This window comes from Oncorhynchus gorbuscha, linkage group LG13 (genome assembly GCF_021184085.1).
Source record: "Oncorhynchus gorbuscha isolate QuinsamMale2020 ecotype Even-year linkage group LG13, OgorEven_v1.0, whole genome shotgun sequence".
Taxonomy (NCBI): Eukaryota; Metazoa; Chordata; class Actinopteri; order Salmoniformes; family Salmonidae; genus Oncorhynchus; species Oncorhynchus gorbuscha.
Genome location: NC_060185.1, coordinates 34,234,042 through 34,249,813, shown reverse-complemented (window position 1 = coordinate 34,249,813; position 15,772 = coordinate 34,234,042). Strand labels below are relative to the sequence as shown.

Below are 15,772 nucleotides of genomic sequence, written 5' to 3'. Positions count from 1 at the left end.
ACTTCCCTAACCCATCTGGACAAGAGGAATACCTATGTGAGAATGCTGTTCATCGACTACAGCTCAGCATTTAACACCATAGTACCCCCCCAACTCGTCATCAAGCTTGAGACCCTGGGTCTCGACCCCGCCCTGTGCAACTGGGTACTGGACTTCCTGACTGGCCGCCCCCAGGTGGGGAGGGTAGGTAACAACATCTCCACCCCGCTGATCCTCAACACTGGGGCCCCACGAGGGTGCGTTCTGAGCCCTCTCCTGTACTCCCTGTTCACCCAAGACTGCGTGGCCATGCACGCCTCCAACTCAATCATCAAGTTTGCGGACGACACTCAGTGGTAGGCTTGATTACCAACAACGACAAGACGGCCTACAGGGAGGAGGTGAGGGCCCTCGGAGTGTGGTGTCAGGAAAATAACCTCACACTCAACGTTAACAAAATACATGTATCACTAGCCACTTTAAACTATGCCACTTTGTTTACATACCCTACATTACTCATCCCATATGTATATACTGTACTCGATACCATCTACTGCATCTTGCCTATGCCGTTCTGTACCATCACTCATTCATATCTTTATGTACATATTCTTTATCCCTTTACACTTGTGTGTACAAGGTAGTAGTTTTGGAATTGTTAGGTGAGATTACTCGTTGGTTATTACTGCATTGTCGGAACTAGAAGCATTTCGCTACACTCGCATTAACATCTGCTAACCATGTGTATGTGACAAATAAATTTGATTTGATATGAGAAGGAAGCCACTCCTTAGTAAGAGACACATTTTTTATATTTTATTTTGTTACGTTACAGCCTTATTCTAAAATTGAGACTGCTTGGAGTTTGGCACCTAAAGGCACCTTAACACTCACAGACCATGAGAAACAAGATTCTCTGGTCTGATGAACCCAAGATTGAACTCTTTGGCCTGAATACCAAGTGTCATGTCTAGAGGAAACCTGGCACCATCCCTATGGTGAAGCATGGTGGTGGCAACATCACACTGTGTAGATGTTTTTCAGCTTCAAGGAATGGGAGACAATTCAGGATGGAGGGAAAGAGGAGCGGGGCAAAGCAGAGAGAGATCCTTGATGAAAACCTGCTCCAGAGCACTCTGGACCTCAGACTGTCGCGAAAGTTCACCTTCCAACAGGACAATGACCCTAAGCACACAGCCAAGACAATGCAGGAGTGGCTTCGGGACAAGTCTCTGAATGTCCTTGAGTTGCCCAGCCAGAGACCAGACTTTAACCTGATCGAATATCTCTGGAGAGACCTGAAAATAGATGTGCAGCGATGCTCCATGTCCAACCTGACAGAGCTTGAGGGGATCTGCAGAGAAGAATGGGAGAAACTCCCCAAATACAGGTGTGCCACGCTTGTAGCATCATACCTAAGAACACTCAAGGCTGTAATTGCTGCCAAAGGTGCTTCAGCAAAGTATTGAGTAAAGGGTCTGAATACTTATGTAAATAAGGTATTTGTGTTTTTTATTTTCAGAACATTTGCAAGTATTTCTAAAAACCTGTTTTTGCTTAGCCATTATGGGGTATTTTGTGTAGATTAATGAGGGAAAAAACTATCTAATCCATTTTAGAATATTTATTTCAAAAAATGTTAACCTTTATTTAACTAGGCAAATCAGTTAAGAACAAATTCTTATTTATAATGATGGCCTACCCCGGCCAAACCCGGACGACACTAGGCCAATACAGCCTGGATTCGAACCAGAGATTGTAGTGATGCCTCTTGCACTGAGATGCAGTGCCTTGGACTGCTGTGCCAATCGGGAGTGTAACATAACAGAATGTGGAAAAAGAGAACGGGCCTGAAAACTTTCCAAATGCACTGTAACACACTACACTAGAGTAATGATTAGCCATCATCTCCTTGGCTTATCAATTTATCCATAGTACTATACACAGGCAGCTACCATTTCAACCATGTTCACCATTTCTACCATGGGGATATTTACTGAGGAAATTTGGTGTAGCTACCTGTAAGTGTCTTTATCTATGGCCATTAAAGTGAAACAATGTTACTGTACTGCGTTGAACTAGCTGACTGACTGCATACAGCACGTTGTCATCAGTCAGCTTTAGTACAGGTACACATTGTTAACCTCTCAGCCTGTTGGATGGGATGTAGTTTCCTTTTGTGTCTTATTCTACTTGCATGATTTGGACTGTTTGATTTGTGTGTGGTTGGTATGTGTGTGTGCAGTGCTCTGAGCGCTGCAGCATGTAGAATAGATGTTGGTGTGGGTAGAGAGCTTTGTGTACCAGGTAGTCTTGCCTCCGTCGAGGCCGATCTGTGCTGCTACTGCTTCTGCTGCTGTGTCTGAAAGGTCAGGCAAGATGTGGATATGATATTGTAATTTATAGACACATACAGCACTGACAGCACTAACTTCATATCACAAAGCACATAACACACATTTGATACATTGAGAAAGTAGGGATAAGTAGCGTTCAGTAGGGAGACAGTATTTTTAACACTATTTTCTAACCAGGAGCTACTACTTGTCACGAACTGGCTCAAAGCCCGTAACAAAAGGGAGACAACGTGGAGATAAGGAGTAACAAAATATATATTTATTAAATAAGTAACTAAGTATAATATACAATGGTGTCTGTAATCAGTAATCAGTAGTGTAAGTGAGTGTTTTGCATGCATGAATGTGATAATGCAGGGTGTTGAAAGATGCTAAAGCAAACAACCAAAAAAACACCAAGAAAAACAACCAAATCTCTAAAGGTGTCTGCATGGAGAGAGTCTCCTCCATGAATGGGGAAGTGGCGTATTTATCCTGGGACACACCGGGCCCAGGTGTTTCCCATGTAGCTGACGACCCTCCCAACTCCACCCACCAGCATCCTAATAAGGAAATAACAGAGAGAGAATACGGCAGACAGAGTGGGAGGGTCGTCACATACTTGAAGTTGTCCAATTAAACAAATATTGAAGTTTTATGTTGTAAAAAGTTTTACTATGGTGTGCCCTACTGAACATGAGTGCTGATGCACTTGGCCTAGATTGCAATGCAGGGTGCTGTTAAAGTGACTCTAAATTGAAGTCTTTTTTACTCTGATTCATTTCTCCATCTGACATTTTCCTTGGGTATTCCTGTTCCTTTGGTATTACTTTATCATACAGGATGTTAAATTATTCTCCCCTGTAAAGCTTTGGTTTTCAGAGCATCAGAGCACGTGATTGATATGGGAGCAGTTGTGCATGAAATAGAGAAAAAGCGGGAGAGAGCTGTATGAATATACGACCCGTGGTCTGAATGTTGTTGGTGTTCAAATGGGCCCGAGCCCTCACACAGCAACCTACTCTACAAAGGCCTGAGTCACTCACTGTTCTGTTCTGCTGTGATCCTCCTGATGGGTTTATTCATGAGGCGCTAATTTCAATGTACCAAAATAAATCCATGCACCTTTGATGTGCTTGTGTTTTTCTCTGTTTTGTTGTGCTGTGTGTGTGTTCTCTTTCAGAAACACATTGCTAAAACGAGTGTCTCTGGTTAGAACAAGCTTTTGTACTCTGTTATGAATGATAATGGCTGAGTGTGTTTGCTCGGGCCAGATGTTTTGGGAAGCAGGGAAGGACAAAATACTTTTCAGAGGTAACAACTAACCTGAACCCTCGGTAACATCTGAGTGCTTTCATGATCCGAAATATCATTTCAGATTTTACGAGGTGATTTAAATACAGAGAAAAAACATGACATTTACACGCCATTGTCCTCATTGCAGCTCAGAGCTCCAAATCACTCCTACTAATCCTGACTGGCTATGAATAAATGACAGCTTTTCAGCACATGCTTGACAGGTGATTGACCAAGGATAGGCTAAAGATTGGCAGCATGGGCAGGCCTCCTCTAGCATGAAACTTTACTTCACGCTTAGGTTATCATTAGACGACAATAAGTATCAGTTAACCTGTTGTTTGCTCCTTCTTATGGTTTCTTTGAAGAACTCTACCACTACGATGTGTCGTGGAAATTTCCTCTATTTACCAAATCATGGGAGCAAACCACACACACACATCAGAGTTAGTTATAAAAGTCCATCTTTAATTATATGAGCTCTATCACAATCCTGTGACTCTCAGATAAATTCAGTGTCTCTCAGTGAATTCTCTGAGAGCTCCCTTACAATGCAACTGAGTTCCTTTAATAGCAAAGACACACATAGTCAGACAGCATAGACATAATTCATCGTTCAGCTTTGTCTCCTTTCCCAAATCCCAGAACCATAAACCAAATCCTCCATATCAACAGGCATATATCAAATTGTCATTTAGATACAACCAACTCAAAATACAACCTCCTGGACAAACTCACGGAGAGGAGAATGAGGCTATAGGTTAAGATAGAAACAACATTAGAGGGAGCATAGAATGATTCCAGACACTGCCACCCTTCTTTCCCCACTAGAAAAGGTAGGGAGTAAAATATATGTTTACACATGATGACACTTTGACCTCTCCCCTCTCTGTGGCCCATGCAACTTAGTTTTGACATAGAACAGATAACTGCAACCACGCCACAGTATTATACAAAAATACCATTCTGATGAGCAGTAATTTACACACATTTGATGAATATTAAACATCTTACAAATGTTACCAACAAATTCTGATCCTTCCACGACAGATGTTTTGTTTATTGACATGGTCTTTTCAAGACTGGACCCGTAAGATTCATTTTCTTGTTAGCACATGTATTCTCAAGTGTATGACATTCTATCCCATATCTGGGACACGTTTGGAATTAATTACTGTTCGAGTTAGCCTATGTCTTGGGTGAGGGGCAGTCCTGTCTAATACATTGTTGCATTGTTGCAAGGCCACTGGTCCTGGTGAATTAAATCTAAAGAGGGGCAAAAAAGTATTTAGTCAGCCACCAATTGTGCAAGTTCTCCCACTTAAAAAGATGAGAGAGGCCTGTAATTTTCATCATAGGTACACTTCAACTATGACAGACAAAATGAGAAAAACAAAACAAAAAATCACATTGTAGGAAACTAAGTATTTGGTCACCTACAAACAAGCAAGATTTCTGGCTCTCACAGACCTGTAACTTCTTCTTTAAGAGGCTCCTCTGTCCTCCACTTGTTACCTGTATTAATGGCACCTGTTTGAACTTGTTATCAGTATAAAAGACACCTGTCAACAACCTCAAACAGTCACACTCCAAACTCCACTATGGCCAAGACCAAAGAGCTGTCAAAGGACACCAGAAACAAAATTGTAGACCTGCACCAGGCTGGGAAGACTGAATCTGCAATAGGTAAGCAGCTTGGTTTGAAGAAATCAACTGTGGGAGCAATTATTAGGAAATGGAAGACATACAAGACCACTGATAATCTCCCTCGATCTGGGGCTCCACGCAAGATCTCACCCCGTGGGGTCAAAATGATCACAAGAACGGTGAGCAAAAATCCCAGAACCACACGGGGGACCTAGTGAATAACCTGCAGAGAGCTGGGACCAAAGTAACAAAGCTTACCATCAGTAACACACTACGCCGCCAGGGACTTAAATCCTGTAGTGCCAGACGTGTCCCTTTGCTTAAGCCAATACATGTCCAGACCCATCTGAAGTTTGCTAGAGAGCATTTGGATGATCCAGAAGAAGATTGGGAGAATGTCATATGGTCAGATGAAACCAAAATATAACTTTTTGGTAAAAACTCAACTCGTCATGTTTGGAGGACAAAGAATGCTGAGTTGCATCCAAAGAACACCATACCTACTGTGAAGCATGGGGGGGGGGGGGGGGGGCGAAAAACATCATGCTTTGGGGCGGTTTTTCTGCAAAGGGACCAGGACGACTGATCCGTGTAAAGGAAAGAATGAATGGGGCCATATATCGTGAGATTTTGAGTGAAAACTCTTTTAACAAATCAAAAACTTAAAAATTGCTTGTGCTTCTAGTTCCGACAATGCAGTGATAACCAACAAGTAATCTAACTAAAAATTGCAAAACTACTGTCTTATACACAGTGTAAGGGGATAAAGAATATGTACATAAGGATATATGAATGAGTGATGGTACAGAGCAGCATACAGTAGATGGTATCGAGTACAGTATATACATATGAGATGAGTATGTAGACAAAGTAAACAAAGTGGCATAGTTAAAGTGGCTAGTGATACATGTATTACATAAGGATGCAGTCGATGATGTAGAGTACAGTATATACGTATGCATTTGAGATTAATAATGTAGGGTAAGTACATTATATAAGGTAGCATTGTTTAAAGTGGCTAGTGATATATTTACATCATTTCCCATCAATTCCCATTATTAAAGTGGCTGGAGTTGGGTCAGTGTCAATGACAGTGTGTTGGCAGCAGCCACTCAATGTTAGTGGTGGCTGTTTAACAGTCTGATGGCCTTGAGATAGAAGCTGTTTTTCAGTCTCTCGGTCCAAGCTTTGATGCACCTGTACTGACCTCGCCTTCTGGATGATAGCGGGGTGAACAGGCAGTGGTTCGGGTGGTTGATGTCCTTGATGATCTTTATGGCCTTCCTGTAACATCGGATGGTGTAGGTGTCCTGGAGGGCAGGTAGTTTGCCCCCGGTGATGCGTTGTGCAGACCTCACGACCCTCTGGAGAGCCTTACGGTTGAGGGCGGAGCAGTTGCCGTACCAGGCGGTGTTACAGCCCGCCAGGATGCTCTCGATTGTGCATCTGTAGAAGTTTGTGAGTGCTTTTGGTGACAAGCCAAATTTCTTCAGCCTCCTGAGGTTGAAGAGGCGCTGCTGCGCCTTCTTCACGACGCTGTCAGTGTGAGTGGACCAATTCAGTTTGTCTGTGATGTGTATGCCGAGGAACTTAAAACTTGCTACCCTCTCCACTACTGTTCCATCGATGTGGATAGGGGGGTGTTCCCTCTGCTGTTTCCTGAAGTCCACAATCATCTCCTTAGTTTTGTTGACGTTGAGTGTGAGGTTATTTTCCTGACACCACACTCCAAGGGCCCTCACCTCCTCCCTGTAGGCCGTCTCGTCGTTGTTGGTAATCAAGCCTACCACTGTTGTGTCGTCCGCAAACTTGATGATTGAGTTGGAGGCGTGCATGGCCACGCAGTCGTGGGTGAACAGGGAGTACAGGAGAGGGCTCAGAACGCACCCTTGTGGGGCCCCCGTGTTGAGGATCAGCGGGGAGGAGATGTTGTTGCCTACCCTCACCACCTGGGGGCGGCCCGTCAGGAAGTCCAGTACCCAGTTGCACAGGGCGGGGTCGAGACCCAGGGTCTCGAGCTTGATGACGAGCTTGGAGGGTACTCGATGAACAGCATTCTCACATAGGTATTCCTCTTGTCCAGGTGGGTTAGGGCAGTGTGCAGTGTGGTTGAGATTGCATCGTCTGTGGACCTATTTGGGCGGTAAGCAAATTGGAGTGGGTCTAGGGTGTCAGGTAGGGTGGAGGTGATATGGTCCTTGACTAGTCTCTCAAAGCACTTCATGATGACGGAAGTGAGTGCTACGGGGCGGTAGTCGTTTAGCTCAGTTACCTTAGCTTTCTTGGGAACAGGAACAATGGTGGCCCTCTTGAAGCATGTGGGAACAGCAGACTGGTATAGGGATTGATTGAATATGTCCGTAAACACACCGGACCAGCTGGTCTGCGCATGCTCTGAGGGTGCGGCTGGGGATGCCGTCTGGGCCTGCAGCCTTGCGAGGGTTAACACGTTTAAATATCTTACTCACCTCGGCTGCAGTGAAGGAGAGACCGCATGTTTTCGTTGCAGGCCGTGTCAGTGGCACTGTATTGTCCTCAAAGCGGGCAAAAAAGTTATTTAGTCTGCCTGGGAGCAAGACATCCTGGTCCGTGACTGGGCTGGGTTTCTTCTTGTAGTCCGTGATTGACTGTAGACCCTGCCACATGCCTCTTGTGTCTGAGCCGTTGAATTGAGATTCCACTTTGTCTCTGTACTGACGCTTAGCTTGTTTAATAGCCTTGCGGAGGGAATAGCTGCACTGTTTGTATTCAGTCATGTTGCCAGACACCTTACCCTGATTAAAAGCAGTGGTTTGCGCTTTCAGTTTCACGCGAATGTTGCCATCAATCCACGGTTTCTGGTTAGGGAATGTTTTTATCGTTGCTATGGGAACGACATATTCGACGCACGTTCTAATGAACTCGCACACCGAATCAGCGTATTCGTCAATGTTGTTGTCTGACGCAATACGAAACATAATCCAGTCCACGTACTGGAGGCAGTCTTGGAGTGTGGAGTCAGCTTGGTCTGACCAGCGTTGGCAGACCTCAGCGTGGGAGCCTCTTGTTTTAATTTCTGCCTGTAGGCAGGGATCAACAAAATGGAGTCGTGGTCAGCTTTTCCGAAAGGGGGGCGGGGCTGGGCCTTATATGCGTCGCGGAAGTTAGAGTAACAATGATCCAGGGTTTTACCACCCCTGGTCGCGCAATCGATATGCTGATAAAATTTAGGGAGTCTTGTTTTCAGATTAGCTTTGTTAAAATCCCCAGCTACAATGAATGCAGCCTCCGGATAAATGGTTTCCAGTTAGCAAAGAGTTAAATAAAGTTCGTTCAGAGCCATCGATGTGTCTGCTTGGGGGGGATATATACGGCTGTGATTATAATCGAAGAGAATTCTCTTGGAAGATAATGCGGTCTACATTTGATTGTGAGGAATTCTAAATCAGGTGAACAGAAGGATTTGAGTTCCTGTATGTTTCCTTCATCACACCATGTCTTGTTAGTCATAAGGCATACACCCCCGCCCCTCTTTTTACCAGAAAGATGTTTGTTTCTGTCGGCGCGGTGCGTGGAGAAACCCGTTGGCTGCACCGCATCGGATAGCGTCTTCCCAGTGAGCCATGTTTCCGTGAAGCAGAGAACGTTGCAGTCTCTGATGTCCCTCTGGAATGCTACCCTTGCTCGGATTTCGTCAACCTTGTTGTCAAGAGACTGGACATTGGCAAGAAGAATGCTGGGGAGTGGTGTGCGATGTGCCCTTGTTCTGAGTCTGACCAGAAGACCGCTACGTTTCCCTCTTTTTTGGAGTCGTTTTCTTGGGTCGCTGCATGCGATCCATTCCGTTGTCCTGTTTGTAAGGCAGAACACAGGATCCGCGTCGCGGAAAACATATTCTTGGTCGTACTGATGGTGAGTTGACGCTGATCTTATATTCAGTAGTTCTTCTCGACTGTATGTAATGAAACCTAAGATGACCTGGGGTACTAATGTAAGAAATAACACGTAAAAAAACAAAAAACTGCATAGTTTCCTAGGAACGCGAAGCGAGGCAGCCATCTCTGTCGGCGCTAAGAGTTGAGGTGAGACTGACTGCATCACTTCTTATTTTTAAAAGAAACATCCCAAATGGTTTGCATAGTCAACTTACGCACAGCTCTGACACACACAATTACCCCATCAGACATGCCACCAGGGGTCTTTTCACAGTCCCCAAATCCATAACAAATTCAAGAAAGCGTAGAGTATCATATAGAGCCCTTATTGCATGGATCTTCCATCCATCTCATATTGCTCAAATAAACAGCAAACCTGGTTTTAAAAAACAGATATGGCAACACCTCAGGGCACAACTCCTCTCCCCTATTTGACCTAGATAGTTTGTGTGTATACATTGATATGTAGGCGACGTGTTCCTTTAAAAAAATATGATGTAGTTCTGTCCTTGAGCTGTTCTTGTCTATTGATGTTCTGTATTATGTCATGTTTCTTGTTTTGTGTGGACCCAAGGAAGAGTAGCTTCTGCTTTTGTAACAACTAATGGGGATCCTAAAAAAATAAAAAATACCAAAAACGAAATGTCACAGTAATGCCAAAAAGGTTATCAAGGACAACAACCACCCGAGCCACTGCCTGTTCACCCTGCTACCATCCAGAAGGCGAGGTCAGTACAGGTACATCAAATCTGGGACCGAGAGACTGAAAAATAGCTTCTATCTCATGGCCATCAGACTGTTAAATCGCTAACATTGAGAGGCTGCTGCCTACATCGACTTGAAATCATTGGCCACTTTAATAAATGGATCACTAGTCACTTTAATAATGCCACTTTAATACTGTTTACATATCTTGCATTACTCATCTCATATGTATATACTGTATTTTATACCATCTATTGCATCTTGCCTATGGTCATTGCTTATCCATATATTTATATGTATATATTCTTATTCCATTCCTTTAATTTGATTTGTGTGTATTAGGTAGTTGTTGTGGAATTGTTAGATTACTTATTAGATATTACTGCACTGTTGGAACTAGAAGCACAAGCATTTCACTAAACTCACAATAACATATGTTAACCATGTGTATGTGACCAATACAATTTGATTTGATTTATTTAAAAACATCCTTGGCTGACTCTCTCTCTCTCTTACAATCTCGCTGCATCTCTCTCTTCCCCCTCTCTCTCTTTCCTTCTATCCCCCCCTCTCTCTATTTCTCTCTCCAGTTCTCTGTCTCGCTCTCCCTGCTCACTGCCTCCCTGCCATAAGCCCAATTTTCTCTGTAGACACACTAATAAAATATTAATTCATGAAAGCAGAGAGGAGCCTGCTGACTTTTAGGCTTGACGCTGATGGGTATCTTTCAAACTGACACAGTACAGCGGCTTGTCGTACACACAGAGCGAGCTTATTTGTCACCACCATCTAAGTTGCCTGCAGGTTATTGCAGATGTAATTTGCAATGTTCTTGATATAAGGCACAGAGTTAAAATAATTCCTAACCATGGTGTATCCTCTCCTCTCCTCCTTGTGTTGACAGAGATCCGGGAGGCATTCAGAGTGCTGGACCGGGATGGGAACGGGTTCATCTCCAAGCAGGAGCTGGGTATGGCCATGAGGTCCCTGGGATACATGCCCAGTGAGGTGGAGCTGGCCATCATCATGCAGAGACTAGACATGGATGGTGAGTCACCTTCAGTACCCATTTCACACATTTACAGTACACAGACACATGAAGTTGCACATGCAACAGAATGTTCGAGTCGAGTGAGAGACAGGAGCCCACTCTGTTACACGCACACATACATATTTAAACATGAAGAGATCCCTTCCCTCCTGTTTACACACCACGATCACGCCTTCACAAAGACATGGTCATATACACACTGTCAGAAACACACATATACATAAATAGATCCTGCTTTTCCTTTTTTACACATTCATACACATGTTCCTACATACAGTTCCCTTAGAAAGTATTCAGACCCCTTTACTTTTTCCACATTTTGTTACTTTACAGCCTTATTCTAAAATTGATTAAATAAAAATCTTCCTCAATCTACACACAATACACATAATGACAAAGCGAAAAAAGTTTTGAAATTTGAGCAAATGTATTACAAATACAAAACACAAATGCCTTATTTACAAAAGTATTCAAACCCTTAGCTATGAGAATTGAGCTCAGGTACATTTGGTTTCCATTGATCATCCTTAAGATGTTTCTACAATTTGATTGGAGTCCCCCTGTAGTAAATTCAAATGATTTAACATAATTTGGAAAGGGACACACCTGTCTATATAAGGTCCCACAGTTGACAGTGCATGCCAGAGCAAAAACCAAGCCATGAGGTCGAAGAAATTGACCATAGACCAGATTTGGTTAGGCACAAATCTGGGGAAGGGTATCAAAAAATGTCTGCAGCATTGAAGGTCCCCAAGAACACAATGTCCTCCATCATTCTTAAATGGGAAAAGATTGGAACCACCAAGACTCTTCCTAGACCTGGACGCCTGGCCAAACTGAGCAATTGGGGGAGAAGGGCATTGATCAGGGAGATGACCAAGAACCCGATGGTCACTCTGACAGATCTCTAGAGTTCCTCTGTGGAGATGGGAGAACTTTCCTAAAGGACAACCATCTCTGCAGCACTCCACCAATCAGGCCTTTACGGTAGAATGGCCAGGCTGAAGCCTCTCCCTAGTAAAAGGCACATGACAGCCCGCTTGGAGTTTGCCAAAAGGCCCCAAAAGACTCTCATGCTGTGGAGATGTTTTTCAGCAGCAGGGATTTGGAGGCTATTCAGGATCAAGGGAAAGATGAACTGAGCAAAGTACAGAGAGATGCTTGATGAAAACCTCAGACTGGGGTGAAGGTTGACCTTCCAACAGGACAATGACCATAAGCACACAGCAAATAAAACGCAGGAGTTTCTGTCCTTGAGTGGCCCAGCCAGAGCCCGGACTTGAACCCGATCGAACATCTCTGGAGAGATCTGAAAATAGCAGTTCAACAACTTTCAAATCAAATCAAATTGTATTTGTCACATCGGCCGAATACAACAGGTTTCACCTTGCAGTGAAATGATTATTTACAAGCCCTTAAACAACAATGCAGTTTAAAGAAAAATAAGTGATAAGAAAGTATTTATTAGAATAAAGTGAAGTAAAACAGTTTTTTAGAAGAATCTAACAGTAGCGAGGCTATATACAGGGGGTACTGGTACAGAGTACAGAGTCAATGTGCAGGGGCACAGGTTAGTTGAGGTAATTGAGGTAATATGTACATGTAGGTTGAGGTAAAGTGACTATGCATGGATAATAAACAGAGAGTTGAAGCAGCATAAAAATTGAGTAGGGGGACAATGCAAATAGTCCAGGTAGCCATTTTATTAGCTGTTCAGGAGTCTTATGGTTTAGGGGAAGAAGCTGATAAGAAGCCTTTTGGACCTTGACTTCGCGTTCCGGTACTGCTTGCCGTGTGGTAGCAGAAGGACAGTCTATGACTAGTGTTGCTGGAGTCTTTGGCAATAAAGGTCCTGGATGGCAGGAAGTTTGGCCCCAGTGATGTACTGGGCCGTACACACTACCATCTCTAGAGCCTTGCGGTCGGAGGCCAAGCAGTTGTCATACCTGGCGGTGATACAACCGGTCAGAATGCTCTTGATGGTGCAGCTGTAGAACTTTTTGAGGATCTGAGGACCCATGCCAAATCTTTTCAGTCTCCTGAGAGGGAATAGGCGTTGTTGTCCCCTCTTCACGACTGTCTTGGTGTGTTTGGACCATGATATTTATATCCTTTGTCTTGATCACATTGAGGGAGAGGTTGTTGTCCTGGCACCACACTGCCAGCTCTCTGACCTCCTCCCTACAGGCTGTCTCATCGTTGTTGGTGATCAGGTGTCGTCGGCAAACTTAATGATGGTGTTGGAGTCATGCTTGGCCATGCAATCAAATGTGAACAGGGAGTACAGGAGGGGACTGAGCACGCACCCCTGAGGGGCTCCTGTGTTGAGGATCAGTGTGGCAGATGTGTTTTTGCCTACCCTTACCACCTGGGGGCGGTCTGTCAGAAAGTCCAGGATCCAGTTGCAGGTAGGTGTTTTGTTCCAGGGTCCAAGCTATTGTCAATGAATAGCATTCTCACATAGGTGTTCCTTTTGTCCAGGTGGGAAAGGGCAGTGTGGAGTGCAATAGAGATTGCATCATCTGTGAATCTGTTGGGGAGGTATGCCAATTGGAGTGGGTCTAGGGTTTCTGGGATAATGGTGTTGATGTGATCCATGACCAGCATTTCAAAGCACTTCATGGCTACAGATGTGAGTGCTACGGGTCGGTAGTCATTTAGGTAGGTTACCTTAGTGTACTTGGGTACAGGGACCATGGTGGTCTGCTGGAAACATGTTGGTATTACAGTCAAATATAAGGTTGAAAATGTCAGTGAAGACACTTGCCAGTTGGTCAGTGCATGCTCGGAGTACACGTCCTGGTAATCTGTCTGGCCCTGCGGCCTTGTGAATGGAGACCTGTTTAAAGGTCTTACTCACATCGGCTATGGAGAGCATGAACACACCGTCGTCTGGAACAGCTGATGCTCTCATGCATGCTTCAGTGTTGCTTGCCTCGAAGCGATCATAGGCTTGTTTCACTGAGCTTCCCTCACTGTGCTTCCCTTTGTAGTCCGTAATAGTTTACAAACCCTGCCAAATCCAACGAGCGTCAGCGCCGGTGTAGTACAATTCAATCTTAGTCCTGTATTGATGCTTTGCCTGTTTGATAGTTCATCGGAGGGCATGGCGAGAATTCTTGTGAGCATCCAGGTTAGAGTCCCGCTCCTTGAAACCGGCACCTCTACCCTTTATCTCAGTGTGGATGTTGCCTGTAATCCATGGCTTCTGGTTGGGGTATGTACATACGGTCACTGTGCGGACTACGTCATCAATGCACTTATTGATGAAGCCAGTGACTGATGTGGTGTACTATTCAATGCCATCTGAAGAATCCCAGAACATATTCCAGTCTGTGGTAGCAAAACAGTCCTCTAGCTTAGCATCTTTGTCATCTGACCACTTCCTTATTGAGCGAGTCGCTGGTACTTTTGGCTTGTAAGCAGGAATCAGGAGGATAGAGTTATGGTCAGATTTGCCAAATGGAGGGCGGGGGAGAGCTTTGTATGCGTCTCTGTGTGTGGAGTAAAGGTGGTCTGGAGTTTTTTTCCTCTTGTTGCACATGTAACATGCTTATAGAAACGAGGTAAAACAGATTTAAGTTTCCCTGCATTACAGTCCCCGGCCACTAGGAGCGTTGCCTCCGGATGACGATTTTCTTGTTTGCTTATGGCCTTATACAGCTCGTTGGGTGCCGTGTTAGTGCCAGTGGTGGTAAATACACAGCTACGAAAAATATAGATTAAAACTCTCTTGGTAAATAGTGTGGTCTACAGCTTATCATGATATACTCTACCTGAAGCGAGCAAAACCTCAAGACTTCCTTAATATCAGATTGCGTGCACCAGCTGTTATTTACAAATAAACTCAGACTGCCACCCCAGAGACCACCACAGCTGTTCTATCTTGCCGATGGACTGAAAACCCAGCCAGCTGTATTTTATTCATGTCGTCGTTCAGCCACTTCCATTTTATTATCCAATGATTTGACGTTGGATAAAATCAAATCAAACTTTATTTGTCACATGCGCTGAATACAACAAGTGTAGACTTTACCGTGAAATGCTTACTTACAAGCCCTTAACCAACAGTGCAGTTCAAGAAGAAGAAAATATTTACCAAGTAGACTCAACTAAAAAGTAATAATAAAAAGTAACACAAATAGAATAACGAGGCTATATACAGGGGGCACCGGTACCGAGTCAGTGTGCGGGGGTGCACGCTAGTTGAGGTAATCTGTACATGTAGGTGGGGGGGCAAAGTGACTATGCATAGGTAACAAACAAACAGCGAGTAGCAGCTGATGGTAAAGAGTAATCGCTGTCTTGATATCCAGAAGCTCTTTTTGGTCATAAGAGACGGTGGCAGACACATTATGTACAAAATACATTTCAAATAACGCAAACAAACACACACAATAGCACAATTGGTTAGGAGCCTGTAACACGGCAGCCATCTCCTCCGGCGCCATCCAACCTGACAGAGCTTGAGAGGATCTGCAGAGAAGGATGGGACCAACTCCCCAAATACAGGTGTGCCAAGCTTGTCGTGTCATACCCAAGACTCAAGGCTGTAATCACGGCCAAAGGTGCTTCAACAAAGTACTGAGTAAAGGGACTGAATACTTATGTAAATGTGATATTTCAGTTTTTATTTGTAGATATTTTTGTAAAAGTATTAAAAACCTATTTTTACTTTGTCATTATGGGGTATTGTGTGTAGATTGATGAGGGGGGGAACTATTTAATCCATTTTAGAATAAATCAGTAACCTAACAAAATGTGGAAAAAGTCAAGGGTAATGAGTACTTTCCGAAGGCACAGTATGACTACATAATCACAAACATAATAAATACATTCACCAT

The 15,772-nt window shown here is 44.0% G+C and overlaps 1 protein-coding gene across 1 annotated transcript in view; it reads left to right on the top strand.

Annotated features, from left to right (window-relative positions):
• LOC123992282 (calcium-binding protein 8-like) overlaps window positions 1-15,772 on the top strand; it is a 53,733-nt gene that overhangs the window by 25,156 nt on the left and 12,805 nt on the right. The window contains exon 3 of the mRNA XM_046293448.1: window positions 10,782-10,925. Within this exon, the coding sequence (XP_046149404.1) occupies window positions 10,782-10,925 (144 nt within the window). The remainder of the gene's footprint in view (window positions 1-10,781; window positions 10,926-15,772) is intronic.